Source organism: Dermacentor andersoni, chromosome 2 (assembly GCF_023375885.2).
Source record: "Dermacentor andersoni chromosome 2, qqDerAnde1_hic_scaffold, whole genome shotgun sequence".
NCBI lineage: Eukaryota > Metazoa > Arthropoda > Arachnida > Ixodida > Ixodidae > Dermacentor > Dermacentor andersoni.
The window spans coordinates 143,605,087-143,623,590 of record NC_092815.1 but is presented as its reverse complement, the minus strand read 5'-3'; the positions used below and the strand labels follow the sequence as shown (position 1 = coordinate 143,623,590).

General features: G+C 45.0%; 1 protein-coding gene and 2 pseudogenes across 4 annotated transcripts in view; 2 read left to right on the top strand and 1 right to left on the bottom strand.

Moving 5' to 3' along the window:
• Window positions 1–18,504, bottom strand: part of LOC129380242 (uncharacterized) — a 63,557-nt gene that overhangs the window by 3,737 nt on the left and 41,316 nt on the right. For 2 of the 4 annotated variants that reach the window (XM_055076190.2, XM_055076192.2), the window contains exons 2-3: window positions 8,752–8,829; window positions 5,254–5,307 (exon numbers count right to left, since the gene is read on the bottom strand). In XM_055076190.2, coding sequence (XP_054932165.1) covers window positions 5,254–5,307; window positions 8,752–8,829 — 132 coding nt within the window. The other 2 variants (XR_008614577.1, XR_008614578.2) reach the window with 2 other exon arrangements.
• LOC126541047 (U2 spliceosomal RNA) lies at window positions 8,100–8,281 on the top strand (annotated as a pseudogene).
• Window positions 16,160–17,814, top strand: LOC140216123 (uncharacterized; annotated as a pseudogene).

Here is an 18,504-nt window from a genome sequence, read left to right as displayed (position 1 = left end):
CGATTGCCCACGGAAATGTGGCGCGACGAATTTCAGTTTGCGTGTATGTGTCTGCGTGTTTGTGTAAGAATAAGCCTATAGTGCACAAGTCGTATGGTTGCTCACTACGTCTGAGTTGAAGTCGAAGCATGATGTTTTGCTTTACATACTTGATGAGAGCGATGCGTGCTTTACCATTGTTGGAATGGAAAGCGTGGCGGTTCGTACCATAGCATGAGTAAAGGTAGAAAACAGTCGAGAAAAGTATATGTTAAGCGTGGTTCGCATGAAACCTAACACAAATGGTACCTTCCTTGCCTCCAGTGCTGTTAGCACAAAGGCCATATAAAGCCAGAAAAAGCTTCGAACGTTGAATATCTAATGTAATTATGTATACGGAATCCACACTAACCCCCGTATTCAGAAATGAATCTTAACTTGAAGTCCAAACTGGACCTAATTCAAACGACGCCTGTCATGAACGCCCAAAGAAAATGCAATGAGCGTCTCATGCGCGTTCATACCAGGCGTCATTTATACGAAGTCAAGCATGGGCTTCAAGTTAAGATGTATTTCCGAATACGGAGGTATTAGGTACATAGTATAGGTACATTCATCCGACCGTCAGAATTGTCCGCTCTCTAACCGCTTTGCTTAAGCGTGCTTCCTAACGCAAACAATAAGTATCGAGGTACGCAGATGAGGAAATTAATCTGTTAGCTATCCAGATGACAATCCCCATTTTTGCGTCGATCATCCCGGTAATACTGAGGCACTAAACACTACCTTGCGATTCTATGAATCTGCAGGAGCTAGAGTGACTTTCTATAAATATAGGGAGTTTTGACTAAACATTTGGGATCGAACTTCCTCTGCGTTCTTAAATATTTTGCGGTGCATTTGGACAGGATCACTAGCGCAAGAGAGAGACCAAAAGGAATTGGTATACAGTCTCCTGGAGCTGTGACCTTTTTACCTGCCTGCGCGATTACCACGAACTTTTCCCTGTGTAAAAGTTGTACATACATTTGTGCAGCGGACTTCCTCTTCGTAGTATTTGGTGGAGATGTGGCGTAACGACTCAGAAAAGAGCTTCGCATTCGCAGTGGCCGCCACTTTGGTTCTTCACCGAGGTCGCAGGAGACGGTGCCTAGTTCGGCAGCGCTTGCGTCGACTGCGTTGGCTGTCGTACTCACGCATCCGCGATATCCAGGAACATTCTGGGGCACCGACGGCGTCGACGTCGACGACCGGCTAGAAATGTATGAGCGGGTGACCAGCCACAACAAATGGGATCGCATAGTAATGCTGACGAACACGATTTTTTTACTTGGCGGGAACTGCGCGAGTGGTTTCAAAACCACGAAGAAAAACTACGTGAGAGGGATTCCTGCAAGCAGAAGCTGCGAGATCTCTTCGGAAAACCACTGGCTCGGAAGGTTATCAACAAGAAAGAGCTGGCATCGCGAGTTCAGACGTGTCTACCAAAAGCTATGTCGCCTATATACAATACATGCTGACACTCTGCCGCGTGGCCGACGACGAAATGCCAGAGTCTGAAAAGTCGGGCATGTCTTAAAAGGTATGCTCGATGACGCCTTCAATCTACTCATTTGAAAGAACTGTACTTCGGTTAATGACATTGTCACGGAGTGCAAGCGTTTCGAGCACGTGAAAAGCCGTCGTATCAATCGGGCGTTTGCACGGCTTCCCAATACGGCTGCAACATCGCCTCGTGAAGACCGACAGTACTCTCCTCCGTGGCAGGAGCAGCCTTCAGAGCAGCTGAAGAAGATCATGCGCCATGAGCTGAAAGCCATTTGTCTCGCGGCTCTGTAGCCACCTGTCAACGATACATGCGCTCCTGTATTTCCCCTTGTTCAGGCTGTTGTGCGCCAAGAATTTGCCAATATCAACTCGCACCGCGGATGGTTTTCGGCCAACTGAACGTCCTTCGATCCTGCATAATCAAAATGAATGGACCTCTCGAAGTTCTCGCGACATGGCAGAGTGGCGAACACCGGATAACCGGCCTATTTGTTTTAGTTCTCGCTGGGTTGGTCACGCCGCCCGATGCTGACGCAACCGCCGGTCCTGGATGCCATTCTAGAACAGTCCTCGTCCAGACGGTGGTTTTCGCCATATCTAGCCGTAAGCCAAGCCGAATCTGCATGCTACTGACGGTACAACCGCATGGCGCCGTCGATCACTGTCGCCGAGCAGTCACCAGTGCCGTTCGCCACAAAATCGTCGGGCATCGTCCAGGTCACCCCAGTCCCGTCGCCTGTCGCCGTCATGCCGACCTGGGTGCACACCTTCGGAAAACTAAAATATGCAGCTCCCGGAGGACACGCTGCATTGTCGACGTCTCCGCCAACGTCTCTCACCCTAACGACCCGACAAAATATAATGGATGTAGAAGTCGGTGTATTTGTCCCAGCGCTTGTTGAGAATGGAGCCCATATCTCGGTGATGAGCAACCATCCATGTTGCCGCCTGTAGAAAGTCCTTACACATGCCGCACTTCATGCTAGCCGGGTCGCTGATGGAGCAACACCAATTATCATTGGCATGTACACTGCCCGAATAACTGTTGTTGGCTTTAACAGTTCCATTTTATTTGCTGTTCTGGAACAGTGTTCCCATGGCTTGATCTTCGGCCTCTACATTTTGTAGGACCATTCAGCACTGATTGACTCAGCCTCGTTTATGTTCTGTAGACTTCGTATAGTTGCCACCTCAAGCCGCCATGCATATGCCTTTGACGTGCTTCCCATCTGTTCCTGACGGTGACTATAAGCTGACGCCTAATGTCAATGTTCTCCTGCTACGCACAGTTGCCGTTCCTCATACCGTTGTGACTATCGCCGATAACCACGTATTTGTTCCTGTTTTAAATTTTCGTTTAAGCACTCAAGTTTTTCCGAAAGGCATGTCGCTCGGCAACGGGTCTCCCATCGTCAATTCTGCCATCTCTGTATTAGATGTTCCGTGCTCGTCTCCAGCCACCTGTTGTCCAGTCAGTTGGTCAATTGGTCATGCGATTATTTTACCTGCAATACAACCGTCATTCATTCTTTCTGTTGGTAAATCAAATACTCTTTGCTTCACACCACCCTGTTCTTTTTGTCACGGTGAAAGTTGCTCAAGTATGGCCGTTATAGCGCTTCCTAAAAGAAGTCGGCGGTATTTCCTTTTGAAAGGCTAGGTTCACTCTACGGTATTTGTTTAGCTAAATAAAGCACGAGTACAGAACCTTTTCCCTCTACCTGTGTATATAAAGCCGTATTTGTCTATATTTGGTCTAGATGTTTGTTCTTTGCCGTGTCCGTAAAATGAGTTTAACGCCAGCACCAAAAAATTCTTCCAAGCCAAACACTTCCACTTTTCCAGTTAAAGCACGTCTTTATGACAAAGGAGTTTATGTACCGTGGAATTTAAATCGTAGAATTTACAACTAATCCTAGACAATACCACACTTTTATTGTTTGTGCTGACGTGACCTATATTTAGGACTTTTTACAAAGAACAATAAAAAATGCAGTTTTTCTCGCATCTTACGGTATTCGGTTCCTCCCTTTCAAAAAGGACAATCAGTAATTCACCATATGATTTCTTTACGTTATTAGGACTCTACTACACGGAGAAGTCGCATGATCGATAGACAAAACGCACGTCGCTCGACAAATTCTGTTTTTCGAGAAGAGGCTACTCAAGTGCGTGGTGTTGTTTGAAACTTTTGATTCCGTTCACGAATGGATTGGATTTCGCATCTGGACGCTCGCCTTTGTTTGCATGATTTTTCAACTTTCAGTGGCCTGCGTAACATTTGCGCGTTTGTTTTTCGTGTATGCGTTTAAATGTAATGTAAACATTTTCGCATGACGTGACTTATGTATCCCTGCACTAAAGAAGAAAACGTGATCGTGGCCTCGTGGTTAAAGCTCCGGAGTGCTGTGCTCCGAGGCTGAGGTTCGATTCCGCCGTCGGTGGCACAGTATGTCCATATTATTAAACAAATGGCTAGGCAGGAACCTGCTCAGCTACCTAGCCAAGAATGAGGCATAGAATGCTTCGCATTATAAATATGTGATGGCACAGTAATCAGCACGATATCAAATATGAAAGCATATACACGAAACACGTAATATAAAGACTTGGCGTCAAGCTGATCCATCTTTGCGAAACCTTTAATTTAGGAATTTAACATTGTCGTCATCTACAACGAGGCTGCAAGGCACAGATGTGGCTACACCGTGCCGTAATGAAAAAATTATCCGAGTATATATGTCTTTCTTTTGTCCTTTAAGCGGTAAGATAATTTCTTTGTTCTATCAAATATTTAGAGGCACTGGCATTACGAATGGTGCGTCGCTAAAAACCTAATACTGGCATCCCGCCTAATGTCATTATCATGCTGTCGAAGATTTTATTTTGGCGCTGACTCATCTGGCCTGCGTATGCTTTACCGCAGGTGAGTAAAATATTATATACGACTGAGCAAACGCAATTACCATACCTATGTGGGTCTCGACATCGCAGTCGATTTTTCGACAGCATCTTGACAGACAGCCATTTGTCTGCGTGTAACCTATGGAATAGAAACCGCTTCCGGACGGCCACAATTAACTGTACCGCTTGCGAGTTAGCAATATTATGTCATTACTTGCTGAGCTATACTTAATGCTTGGCAATCATCATGTTGACATTTTCCGTCGTCTTCGTCTTTCATGGATGTTGTAAAATAGATTGAGACTAGAGTTAACATAGCAGCGACTTCATGTCTTCGCTGAATGGAACACAAAAATCATGGTCGCTTAGCAAAAACAAGGAAGGACGGAAGTGGACAAGGGGCTTAGAGACTTTTCACATCAAATAACGAGGCTCGTCATGTATTAGTCATAAATCAGTTTCACCCTTGTATGCAGAAAGAAGGTATTGATAGCCGGTTACAGTTAGGGTGTGGCGCGTTTGGAGCTTTCAGGTATGTTACGCATCATCCACTTGCGTACATTTATTGGATAGTAATACAAAATAGAATAAACAGCCGAAAGTTGGCGCTCTCCTTCTGCCCTACCATCCTTCCTTGTTTGCGCTGAGCGACCTTGATATTCATGATCTAATGAGCAATATGAACAGACTACCCAACAACATGTACTTCTGAATTAGAGTTTATGTCTTCGGTTTAGTCATAGGTATTGGTAGGAGTCTACACTTCTAAACGATACTGCGTGTGACGGCATCATGCAAATGAGCTAGGTAAAACATCCTTACCACTCCATCTTGAAAAATTCCCGCAGGATTTGTGACGTTGGTGTCGATATAGTCCTGCAAATTTGTTAAGTTCAATTTGAGTCTCCTTATTTATCAAATAACGTAAGCCTAAAATTTCGAACTACCTTACGCTAAAAGTAGGTTTTTGTAGCTAAAAAACAGAGCAGGTTAACTTAAGGTCTCCTTGCTCGAAGTCTAAATATTTGTTTCAGAATAGTTACAGAACAGCCCAAACATTGTAAGTTTGGGCTGAGGCTGGAAGGGGCTACCACCAAGTTAGAGACATAAACGCACCTTTCCGTTGTGAATATCAATCAGGCCACCATGTTCATCCTCCCTGTACACGACAAGATTTCTGGAATGTTGTCCTGTGGTCACGGTATTTTGTTCCCGTCCGTCTTTATCGCAGGTTTAAAGCGACGCCGAATTTGTAAATTGGTGATAGTTTATATCTTCAAAACGACAGCTTTCCTACCGCATATATGAGTTTGTCTTCACTGATGGCAAGTCTTATAATAATATCTGCCTTGAAATTACTGAAGTTTCTTGGTGTAGGGATAGATCTGGAGGCAAATTCACAAAGTTTTCTTTCGTAGGATATCTTTTCCATTGACCGGTCACCGATGTTAATATTATGTCCAAGCTTCCAAGGGTAGGACTGGTTAGAAGTTTCCCTTAGGAAGAAGGCTGGCGCAAGCTCGTTTTTTCTCAAAGGGCTCTATTGCATAATATGATAAAGCAAAGTAGGTTAGCTAAGGATTTTAATACCGCAAGAGGCCTCCGCCTGCGTAAGTAGTGGAAGCGAAGAGCTTCCCGTGATAGCATGACCCACAGAAGAAATGTTTCAACGCAAGAAATCCTAAAGAAAAACAATATGCATATACAATTCATGTGTCAAAACCTTAGAAGCGAAGGTTTCAGAAATGCTTAAATAAATGTCATGCAATTTAATGTACCCTGCACAACGTTTTGCACCATAGGGATTACCCGGGTGCCAGGGAAGATGCAAGACAGGGAGCTCTCCACCACCTGACCACGGAATATGTTCTCTCCGTGATTGGTCCCATTTTCTTTGACAGGTTATCCAGATGAGAAACGCGCGTAGACGACGACACACATAAGCGAGATTCACACACGACGCGCAACTTCCAAGAAAATTTATTGTCAGGAACCCGCACTATTTAGACGCTAGCGAAGTCGCAGTTGACCAGTGCACCGTCGTGTTCAAGTAAACCAACTTTCTTGGCGATAATGACACCGGCGCCACAAGGATCGCCTATTTGAATGGTTCTTTTTGCCTCACTAAATAATCTTTTTATCCATTTTTGATGGCTTGGGTGGGACGGGTAAGATTAATAATGCAGGCAAAAAGAATCATTTAAGCAGGCGATTGTGACGTTTCGTGAAAGTCGAAGTGCGATAACATCGTAGCCGCGCGCCGTATGCTGCGAGTGCGAGTGAAAGCGTGCGAGGATGAACCAAGGATGGTGACTCTATCTCACGTACACAAGGGGGAAAGGCGGTGAGCAAGTGAGCCGCCTTCCATCCCTCGCAAGGCCAGCGGGAAAGGGGGGGGGGGCGGGGGCAAGATAAGTCTCACAGGCCTTATCTTGCACGTGCTACACGTGCCGAGGACTGATAGCTTCGTTTGCACAGTGTTCCTTCCACGTAGTTTGCTGTGCAGCGAGAGGCAGCACGAAGGTCAATTCGCTCGCTGCTGCTGCCGCCTTCCCTCACGCCAGCGTTTTGACAGCGACTGTCCGCGCTCGTCCAGTGAGATGTGTTCATGGATGCCTGCGTGCGCGTGGCACCATGCTTGTCTGTTTACTGAGTAAGCTAACCTTTGCAAGTTCATGCGGCCGATAATACTGTTATCCTTGCTTCGTATACCTGCCTAAAAAATTGCTATCGTAATCGATGGTTCGCCTTTCGGACAAAATTGGGACTTCATTTTGCATCCTACTTATTTGTAGAATTATAGAAGTTCACAAGTATTAATTTGAGGACAAAAGTTCTAATTAGGTAGTTGTAGAGCCCTCTAGAAAACATTTATGTTAGCGGCTTATATATAGCTTCCTGCTTTTGCCTAATAATTTTTGTCTGCTTCCTATAGAAAGTCTTCAAAATACGAAAAAATGTAAAAGGTGCGTGACATGCCAGCTTGCGCACGGCGAATTCAATGCTTTAAAATGAGCCGCGTATGGCCGAGCAGCGCATTAGCCTGCATGGTGTGCTGCTGCCTAAAAAATTCAGTGTCATTCCACTCTGTGCAGGTGGATGGCCACCGAAGCTGCGTAATATGCGCCCCTCAACGGCGAACTGTCCATTGCCGTCTGTCAAACGCCGTAGGCACGTAAATGGAAGGTGAGGCGCAACTAGTCGCTCCTTCACGATGTTGAGCCTCGGAAGATGATGAGGCACCGGCTGCTATACACGCCCATATATTCTTGCGAAATGCGGCACGATGCCCTTTGCTAACGAGTCCAGGCACGTAAAACAGACACGCACTTCACCCCACTCCAAAGGCAGACACTGCTTCACCGTAGCCAAGGCGATCGTGCGTTGGCCGACGTCCCGCAGTGCAGTAATGATTGTCACGTCAATCGAAAACCAGAAGTGGTCACACGCAAGAAAGGCCACACACAAATCGTTCTGCACGAACTCCCTCCGAAACCTGTCCGTTGCTCCGGTGAAACGTTCCAAGTATGCGGGATCGGGGCCACATGGAAAGCGCTCATTTCTTTCCCGCTCGCGGTCCTAGCGAGCACCACGAGAAAGCGGAAGGAAAGGAAAGTGGATACGCAAGCTCTTGGAACGCCGACAAATAGAGAGCGGTGCGAACGTAGACATCGCCGACGCGGGTCAAAGTGTAGTATCTGTTCTTATCAGCTTAGTATCTGATAGGGGTTGTACTTGGACCTGAGATATTAACCCTATTCTTCCAAGTGGGCGGACTGCTTAAAGCCTGCTTCACCTCCGCCGCGGGCCGGCCCGGTATTGGGCTATCTTCGGGATCGGCCCACGTATGGGGAGGAATTCTCAATCTACACGGCTCGATAGACGCACACCATTTTTCCCACAACCTAGCCTTGTACAGTTTCGCTGCAAAATGTCATACTTTAATGTTCTAGCAGTAGCAGTTGCCCTGGTTGAGTCCGCCAGGACTGCTGAGGAAGCAGGACGTATAACTTACAGATATACTTTATATTGGCGCATAGTTTTTGCACTGTCTAAAATACGTAGCTAAACAAAGTATTATTAATTACGAAGAACAAAGTACGGTCTCTAAAAGTGTGAAAACGCTAATACAATAGAAACAACGAAAAGAAAACAAGTGACGATGGCGTTTTACAGTAAACAACAGTCTATCCGAGCCCGTTTCAACCTATTTCATGCTCACCTCTTCCTCGTACAAGTATTGCAAATACCAAAGCGCCTGTCTTGAAAGGAGGTTGAAAATGTTTGATTATTGGATGCTATATGGAAACTATCGCTTACCGGATTTAACTTTGTTGTTAACAGCGGGGCCATTTTGGCGACGCAGGGGTACACAGCCTCAGCGTATGCGTCCATACCCTGCAAAAAAGTGTAATGGAATTGTCCATGGGAAATGTGAATTCCTGTACATGGTCCGAAAGCAGTGTCTAAAAAAGGAAAGAAAAAAAGTTAGGTAAATAAATAATTTGCCATAAACGTGCTTGTAAGCTTACAGAATGCCGTCAATTTCGTTATAAAATGACCTGGCCAATGGAGGCAGAGATGCTGAAGCTGGGCTCAACGAAGAAAAGAAACGCGGTGGCTTATACCATACATTTTTCTACACACCACACAGGGAGTAAACGTATCCGCTCTGGCAAATGGTGTATCTCATGATCTGGAACGCGGTCACTAGTAAAACAACCGCGCCAATTCCTTATCCAATACACCAATGGTATAGCAGACGCAGGGAAAATCTTTTCAGAAACAAAATAGTCTGGGACTAAGACGTCAAAGGTTTATTTTTTTAAGATCTGAATTACATCTTAATGATTCCTTAAACCTCTTACAGTTGGCACAAATGTCTTGCTTTAGAGTAAAGTGCGTTACTCTGTTTAGTGAAACTTTTAGTGGATAATAAGAGCGAAGCTGCATAGTTTTCGAAAGATCTCAATTAAATAAGGGATAGTTTTTATCGCCGTTATTGTATCACACAAAGTGTCAGACAACTTGACGCTGTATGGGTACTAAGTGAAGTCTTTTGTCCGCAGTTGCTTTATTCTTGGGTACATAGAAAGGGTCTTCCCGTTTATTTCACAGTGAAAATAAAAATGAGCCTACAGCCTACACATCGGTTCCACGTTGCATCTTTCTTTATTTCGTAATGCCTCACTCGAACCTTTTATAACACCTGTATATCGCGCCAATTTATTTCAGTGTCATATAATGGTCTGTTAGGGCATTCTGAAGGGCGGGAAGGAATGAGACCAGGCTACTGGGTGCGCGTGCCATCTTGTTAAAAACAGCGGGAAACAGGACAGACGACGCAAAAAAAAAAAGAAATAATGTTTTTTCACCACCCGCAATGGTGGCTTAGCGTCAACGGCATGGCACTGCTAAGCTCAACGTCACCGGATCAAATATTTTCCGCGGCAGCTGCATTACAGCGCGGGTAAAATGCAAAAAAAAAAAAAAAAGCCCACGTACCGTACATTGCGTGCACGTTAGGGAACTCCAGCTGGTTAAAATTGATACGGAGTCTCCCACTACGACATGCATCACACTCATATCGTGGTTTTGGCAAGTTTTCCCCAGAATGTAATTAAAAAAAATATGTTTGCGTTGTTTGTGCCTGGTCTCGCGCTATCTAACAATATTCAAGGCCGGAACTGTGAGGGTATGTATAAGGGGCACAGCTGTAATCATCAAACGAGCAATATGAGAAAGCGATGAATAAGTTACAGAAAAGCAACATAGAACAAAGAGTCTGGAAAAAACAACTTATGCTACATTGGCAGCGCTAACTTATGGATGTTTGGTCCACGACGTGAACAATGCGAAGGCAGCTCCCGCAACTCGCGGTGTGGTATATATGCTACTACTGCTAATCAAAGGAAAACACGCGGAAGGCGGGATATGGAAATTCAAGACGATGAGCAAAACGAGAACAAGGTGAAAGCAGGAGCCAACGTTTCGGCAAGTGGACTTGTCTTCTCGAAGGCGGCATATGCTTTCCTAGCCACAGTATATATAGGTGGGTTTCTTGTACAGCGGAGAGGGTGTAAGGCGAGTGGGTGCGGTCACGAGGGAAGGTGTGTTAGGATGTCGAACTAAGAATAAAGGAATGCTGTGCACAAGGCCAGCCCCCCGTCTGTCAACCACGAGTTAGCCGGCGTGTCAACGGCGTCTGGCACGCCGGCTGAAAAAAAAAAAAACAAGTTTGCGAAAAAACCGCAGTAAGTGTTGTTGCCTATAGCTTGAAATTTACCATAGCGAATAGATTCTAAAGCTCTCTTTGAAACGTTTATGCCTATTCGTTGCAATGTCTTGAACTTACGGATAAAGTATGATTCTCTGTATTTTCTTTCGCGTTCATAACGGAAATTTGACTCTAAGATGTAGAGTTTAAGTTCATCAAAGTTATGACCTGGTTGCTTGAAATGCTCGGCGACGGCTTTGGGAAACTTTTCAGCTGTGTCCACGCGATGTCCGTTTAATCTGACGTTCATTGATTGTCCTGTTTCACCGATATATTGTTTCTTACAGAAGAAACGTTCAAGCATATAAATCACATCCGAACTTGTACAAGTGAAGCTAGATTTGACTTCGTGTGTATAACTATTTGCGGTGAATTAGTAAAGGCAAGGCGCAGAAGGCCTGAACACAAAAAGAACGCAAACGACAGGACCGGCGCCGGTTTTTGTCGTTTGTGTTCTTCTAGAGTCCTGGTTTTCTACGCCTTGCCTTTACTAATTCAAGCATGAACCAAGTAGCTCAAGCACGAGTTTTACTTGAGCATATTTGCGATGCTTTTAATTTTAATGTCACTTTGAAGGTGCCTGCAGATTTTGCACCTTGGGCGACAACATGCTTTTATTACAGGGGAATGCTGTTGAATGACTTTTGCGTGCACTAACATCCGTGCACTAAGTTCCTGTTTCGGCAATAGGTAACCCTAGGTACATCCAGGAAAGCTTTTCTCAGACGCTCGTTGCTTGATAATATTGGGTGGTATTTTCGTAGGATGTTGTTTATGTTTCAGAGTGCATTAGAATATTTTGATATAAAGGCCAGCGGTCTGTCAGATTCTAGTGTGGGCTGTCTCTTCGCCATTTCCGACTGCCTCTCCAATCTTGACGCGGCATCATAAGCTCTATCGAGAGCATCTTCGGGATAGTTCCTTTCTGCTAGCGTTGTTTTAAGGTCATTTAGGTGGTGGATATAATTGTGGCCTTCGCTGCAGATTCTTCTTATTCGTTTCGCTTGTCTGACATAAATTCCTTGCTTGCAATGTCGCGGGTGAGGACTGCTGTAGTGTAAATATTTCTGGCTATCCGTGGGCTTCCGGTAAATTGTCGTTCTCAGCTTTCAGTTTTCTATGTACACTGTAGGCTGTCCAGGAAGTTGATCTGACTAAGAGAGTGGTAAGCAGTAAATTTAATACTCACGTGAAAGCTTTTGAAATGGCTAATTAAATCGGTTAACACGCGTGTGCCGTGTTCCCACATTATAAATATGTCGTCAATGTAACGAAGATAGGTGTGCGGTTTTAAAGGGTAGGATTTCCACAGGTCTGCTTCAAGCTGTCTCGTGAAAATGTTCGCATACGTCGGCGCGAATGGTGCACCCATGCTAGTGCCGAAAGTTTGCAGGTAGTTAATAGAATAGAATTAGAAACAGTTGAGCGTGAGAACCAACCTAAGCAGCGACAGGTAAACTTCAGGAGCGCGCGCTTGGGGATTGTTTGCGAGGGATTTAGAAACGGCTTCAATTCCTGCACTCATGAGTATGTTGGTGTAAAGGGCAGAAACATCCAATTTGGCTAGAATAGCGCGGTCACAGAGGATTTGGTTGGCTTTGATGCTGTCGATAATTCGAAGGAAGTGCGGCGCGTCTTGAACGAAAGATGGGAGGCTGGTGGGGATGTTTGACAGGTGGTGATTTAAGAATTTAGATAGTGACTCAGTAGGTGTGTTGTTATTAGACGCAATAGGTCGACCTGTGATTTCTCCTGTAAATATTTCTTCGACCGGAACTTTACGTATTTTAGGAGAACAATAAAAGCGGCCAGTGTTTTTGTTCTTGGACATCACGAAGCGACATTCATATTGCATGATTAGTTCCCTGGACAGGAGCTCAGCTATTGCCTTTTTAACGCGACAGCGTTAAGGAGCTCGTGTCGCAGAAAAGCCGGTATCGTCGGCGTCGGCGCGTTGGCCGTGAGCGAAAAATGGCGGTAGGCATTTCATAAATAAAAGCAACTTGCAGCAAGACGGGCTGGGCTGGAATCGAACCAGGGTCTCCGGAGTGTGAGACGGAGACGCTACCACTTAGCCATGAGTTCGATGCTTCAAAGCAGGACAAACGCGCCTTTAGTTAATGCGGTGTTGCCTTAGAAACGTGTCGTAGAAAGGTATACTGCGGCGTATATCGGTAATTATGAGCATGTAAATTACAGAAGTTGCAGTTAAACGCGTAGCGAAGTACGTTTCCGCTACATTTCTTCTGCGCTTGGGGCGCACGCAGAGCATTCTTGCGGCAAACACAGAAGACCCCTTCCTCGCAATGTAAGGCGCTGCCCCGACAGGTGGCACGCCACTCGCCCGCTTCGACGATCCCATCAAGGCGTCAGCCCCATGATCGCGTTCGCCTTGATGGCGCGTAGCATCCTGGTTGTCCGTGCCGAACAACGTTTGGCTCGCGTAGATCGTTTCCCCCTCCGAGACACCGAGTTCTTTGGTTCGTTCCGCTTTCTCAGGCACACGTTTCGTTTTTGTGTGACTCAAGAGCATGCCGAGCGAATGAGTGGGCGGTGCGAACGGGGTGTGATAACGCTATCGCTTTCCACTCTTGAAGGCGAAGCTTAAGTGTCCTCCAATTTTTTTACAGTATTGCAGTAATCTGAAGTTGGTTAGAGTCAACTTTTATGTAATGGGTGTGGTTGCTCAGTTGTTTAGAGGCCTCATTCTTGTACTTTTCTATAGGCCAGATTACGATACTGCCGCCTTTGCCTGCTGGTTTATTTACAATATCTTTTCTTTTCGCAAGTTCTTCAAGGAGTTGATGTTGAGCGGGGGAAAAATTTTGCGTTTCCGGCAATGTCGCGCTGACTCTAGAATTTCCTCTGATATCAGCTTTATGTGTAAATCCAGGTCTGGGCACTGTTCGGTTTCCGGTGTCCACGTGCTGGGTGGTGTAAGAGCCTACCTCGTTTTGCTACGTTTGGTCTATCGAAAAAGAACTCCTTAATGCGCATGCGTCTTCAAAACTCCGTTATATCTGTGTGGAGTTCGTATTCATTTACTGCATTGTTCGTCGGACAGAACGTTAGACCACGTTTCAGGAGATGAACTTCCTCGGGTCTTATAATCTGGGAATCTTAGAATCTTAGAATCTACTACATTGATGCAGTGCTCTGGATGATCGCCTGTAGAAATATCGCTGGAACTACGTGGTGCAGAGGTTACATTAGTTTCTTTGTGTGGATCTGCAGCTCTAATATTTTTGTGCTGGTACTTATCTGGTAATTTTTCCCCCTAGTTTGGACGAATTGTTCATGTTCTCTTCTTTCCGGTGCCGATAAATTTATGGTGTTCAGTTGATCAGCAATTATATTAAAGTGTTCGTTGCAGTGTTCTTCGAGAATATCAAAAAGAGAGAGCGATGCATTTTCTAGGACAGCATTCCACTTCAATAATAGCCTGGAGGGTAAATAACCGAGGATGTATCTAACCTTAATTCTGAGACCTCTTGGGATTTTCCTTTGTTTAATGCAACTAGTGTAAGTTTTTATCTGAAATCTCTCATTTGTTTGGCGGCGAGTTTGCGGGATTGGAGGAAAGGGCCAGATTTGTTTTTGCATGGGCTATCCCTAGTGCGTGGTAGTCATTTCTGCTTGGTTCGGGCAGACCTCCGGGGTGAAAAATCTTCAGGTGGCATCTTTTTACTCTTAATTTTCTTCTCGAGGCCTGCAGCGATGTCTGTCTGTGTATTTGTCTGCGTATCGGTCTGCTTATTAGTGTACGTAGCGGTTTGCGTGAAGTCTTCGCGGGTGGTTGTGGGCTTCCGCGTGAGCGGGTGTTGTAAGGGTGACGTCGGTTCCGCGTCCGTCGTTTCTGTAGATGCTTCTTGGGTTAAATAGTTAAACAGTTAAATAGCTAACCATGGGTACATCCAGGAACACTTTTCTCAGATGCTCGTTACTTGATAATATTGGGTGGTATTTTCGTAGGATGTTGTTTATGTTTCCGAGTGCATTAGAATATTTTATTATAAAGGCCGGCGGTTTGTCAGATTCTAGTGTGGGCTGTTTCTTCGCCAATTCCGACTCTCTCTCCAATCTTGACGCGGCATCATAAGCTCTATCGAGAGCAATTTGAAGATAGTACAGTATCGAAAGTCGTAGCGCCGCAAAAGACGAGGAAAGGCAAACACAACACGAGCACTTTCGTTGCGCATCCTTTCCTTTGTCTGTCGTCTAGTACTGCGCTCCAAGTTCCCGGACGTAAAAAGGCGGATCGGAGAGAAACCAGACATATATGTCCTAGAAAAATAAGTGTGGAAGACCAACTATAGGGCGGACAACAAACTTATTAGGATTAGTTAGCATTAGCGATACTAAAATAAACTTAACAATAAATGTTGACTGATGTTAGCTTACAGAATTTTACTGCACTGCAATAACTTTAATAGCGCTGCTTAAAACGAAGGCAACTCCGTAAGTCAGAAATGTTAGGACATAGCGAGTACTATTACTCAACGGATAATATCGGAGACAAATTCTGATAATCTTTAGCCCGAAGAAACGCTGCCGCATATTTGTTAACTTCGTCTTCGTGAACTGACACATGTGAGGCGCTGAAAACTGTGCTCGAGGGATTCGCAAAGAAAGCGAACCCTCCCGCACGACAGTTTTCCGCGCCTGCTGCTGCTGCCGCTGTCTCGACGAATAGCTCGCGCAGAGGACAGCGTTCATGTAAACGTTCGGGCTTCACGCATTCAAGAAACAAGCTTTGCCTAAACATCCTCACTGGAACTCAGGTACGCCTTAAAACGCACAAAGCGCAGTGTTGTTTGCCTTGCTCCCCTGAGAGTCACGTGACTTCTCGGTGGGTTTAGCAAAGTCCGCCTATCCAGAAGGCAGAGTAATCCTCCCTCATGTAGGACACCTGATTCGCGTGGCGGGGGTCTCAGAGGCCTTACTGCTTTGCCGGACACGCATGTGATTGCTGTGCTTCTTAAGATATGAGGCCACTTTGAAAACCTTTTCTTTTTGAAAAAAATCAATTTTTTGAATTTTACTTTATCACATTACACATTCATTTCTGTATGATTTGCGAAAAAATTATGCTCCTAACTAAACCGTTTCAAAGATACAGCCAAATATGTAACCCCCTGTGCATTTTGCAAAACCGAAACTAACACAGTTTCGGTTTCCACAAATGGAAAAATATTTGGCTCCTTTGGCGATCTTACCTTTTCTTGCACCACAATTTTTCAGGTTACAATCATAATAACTTTTTTAAGCGTTTGTGTCTATTTTTGCTTTCATTTAATAACAAAAGTGCTCGCAAGAGGGACGCATGATGTTTCGATCACCTGAGTTGTGTACCCTGGAGCGTTCCCGCGCAAATTGAAGAACCTGCAGACTGCTTGCTCGGTGACTCGTGTGGTTCAACGACATCACTTAGTTGTTACGCGCTTTACGCACATGGGGAAGTTTGGAGCGCAGAGGAGACGAAAGCGAAAGTTTGCTGGAAATAGACACACTACAGGTGAAGTGGGCGACGAACCAAATCCTGCCAACGTGAGTGCTTCAGCAAGTGCCTTGAAACTCGGCGATGTGGAGGACTACGATTACTGTAAATCGGATTCTACGCCGGAAGGAAACAGGATAATTGACCTTGACATCCTGTCAAATGTGTTTTCGTCACTTGCGTGTCCGGAGCGCTAGGCAATATCCCTGAAACTTGAGGAGCGCTCCTGTTCAGGTGCGTCTTGTGTGTTGGCTACTCTGTGCGTTGAATGTGGCTATGAGAACCATTTCTCGTCATCAAGAAAGTCGGGGCATTCAACGGAGAACAACGTTCGACTTATATATGCAATGCGACAGCTAGGAAGTGGGCATGCGGGTGCGAAAACGTTTTGTAAAGTTATGAATATGCCTCCACCCCCATGGCATTCCGCTTAGGACAAAATATTTTTTGAAGGTGTCTGACGCTGCAAAGGAGGTTACATCGAAGTCAATGATTGATGCAGCAGCTGAAGTGCAGAAGGCTGTTAAGAGTAATCAGTGCGGAGTGTCAGGGGATGGCACATGGCCAAAACGTGGCCACTCTTCATTGAACGGCTGTGTTTCTTTGATATCTGTGGATAAAGGAAAAATAATTGATGTAGAAGCTTTGTCCAGCACATGCAAGTCATGCAAGATCAAGAGCAAACTGAATCCCACAAGCAGCGAATTCCTGGAATGGAAGGCGTACCACACAACATGTCATGCCAACCACACAGGCACTGCCGGTGGTATGGAGCCAGTTGGACTTTACCGCATGTTTGAGAGGTCAGAAATGACGTGCGGTTTGAAATATGTGCACTACTACGGAGATGGAGACTCGAAGAGCTACTCGACAGTGAAGGATATTTATGGACCAAATAGTGTGAAAAAATTTGAATGCATTGGCCATGTCCAAAAACGGGTTGGCTGCCGGCTAAGAAAGCCTAAGAAGACAGTGCGTGGAATAGGTGGCAAAGGAAAATTGACTGATGGGCTCATTGACCGTCTTCAAAATTACTATGGCATTGCCATCAGAGCCAACGTCGGAAATCTTGCAGGAATGAAACAAGCAACGCTAGCTAGTTTGTTCCACTGCAGTTCCACGGACGGCAATCCAAGGCATGGGCTGTGCCCTATAGGAGCAACCGAGGCAAAGCGGCTGGTCAATGTAACTACAAGCACAAGGGAAGAATGACGTTCTGAACAGAGTAAAGGTTGCGTACAAAGACCTTTGTTCAGACGAGCTCCTCAAGAAATGTTTGCATGGCAAGACACAGAATGCCAATGAATGTTTCAACGGCATGCTCTGGCAAAGGGTACCTAAAAATGTCTATGTCAGCCTGCCAACACTGAAGTTTTGCTTGTATGATGCCGTGTGCCATTTTAACAATGGCTACAGAGGAACGCTGGATGTCTTGAAACACATTGGGATCGAGTCTGGACGCCACACAATGAAAGCTTGCTTCACACGTGACCAACAGCGTATCAAGAGATCCTCCCGTCAGTCTGCCGATGCCGCAAGAAACGCAAGGAAAAAAAAGCGAGCAGACGCACGAGCAAAAAAAATAAAGACAAACCTAAGGAGGACCTGAGCTACAAATGTGGTGGACTTTAACCCTCCTGGATATTGCTGTATGGCATATGTAGCTATATAAAATCTTTTTTGTTGTTTTTCTCGAAACTTACTTTTCTGCCATTTCAGCTTGCGCGAACATTCGTAACTTTTTCCTCGAGTAGATTTTTTAACGAAACTTTCAACACTTATTCTTGGTATATCAGGCTGTGCAACCAACTAGAGACAATAGAATTGAGCAGTAAGATTTGTTATTGTTGCATTTCTTTTAAAAACATTCCTTGCTGAAAACCGTCGTTTTTGGTAATATTGTAAATAAAAAACTACGATTGATGATATCGTAATTGTTTTAGTTCATTGCATAGATTATGGCTTTATGTACACAACTGCAAGAGGAATTTTTATTGTGGTGAGGTATATATGAGTGATGACTGCTGGCGTGGGATGCATTATTAGTAAACTTCTTGACAATAAATGTATATAAATTTTTTTTTTGTATTTCAACACTCTCATTAGAATACAAAAAGGCAATCTTTAATATAGATCACTAATTAAAGAAAGATCAGATGAAAAAGTTGACTAGAGGACCCAGATAATACTGACTCCTCACACGCAACAAACGAAATCGGGGTTAGCTTGGACTTCAATTCACATATATTTTACCCGTGTCAGACGTGTCTTAGAGGAACTCTTCAATCCAGCGGCAGCC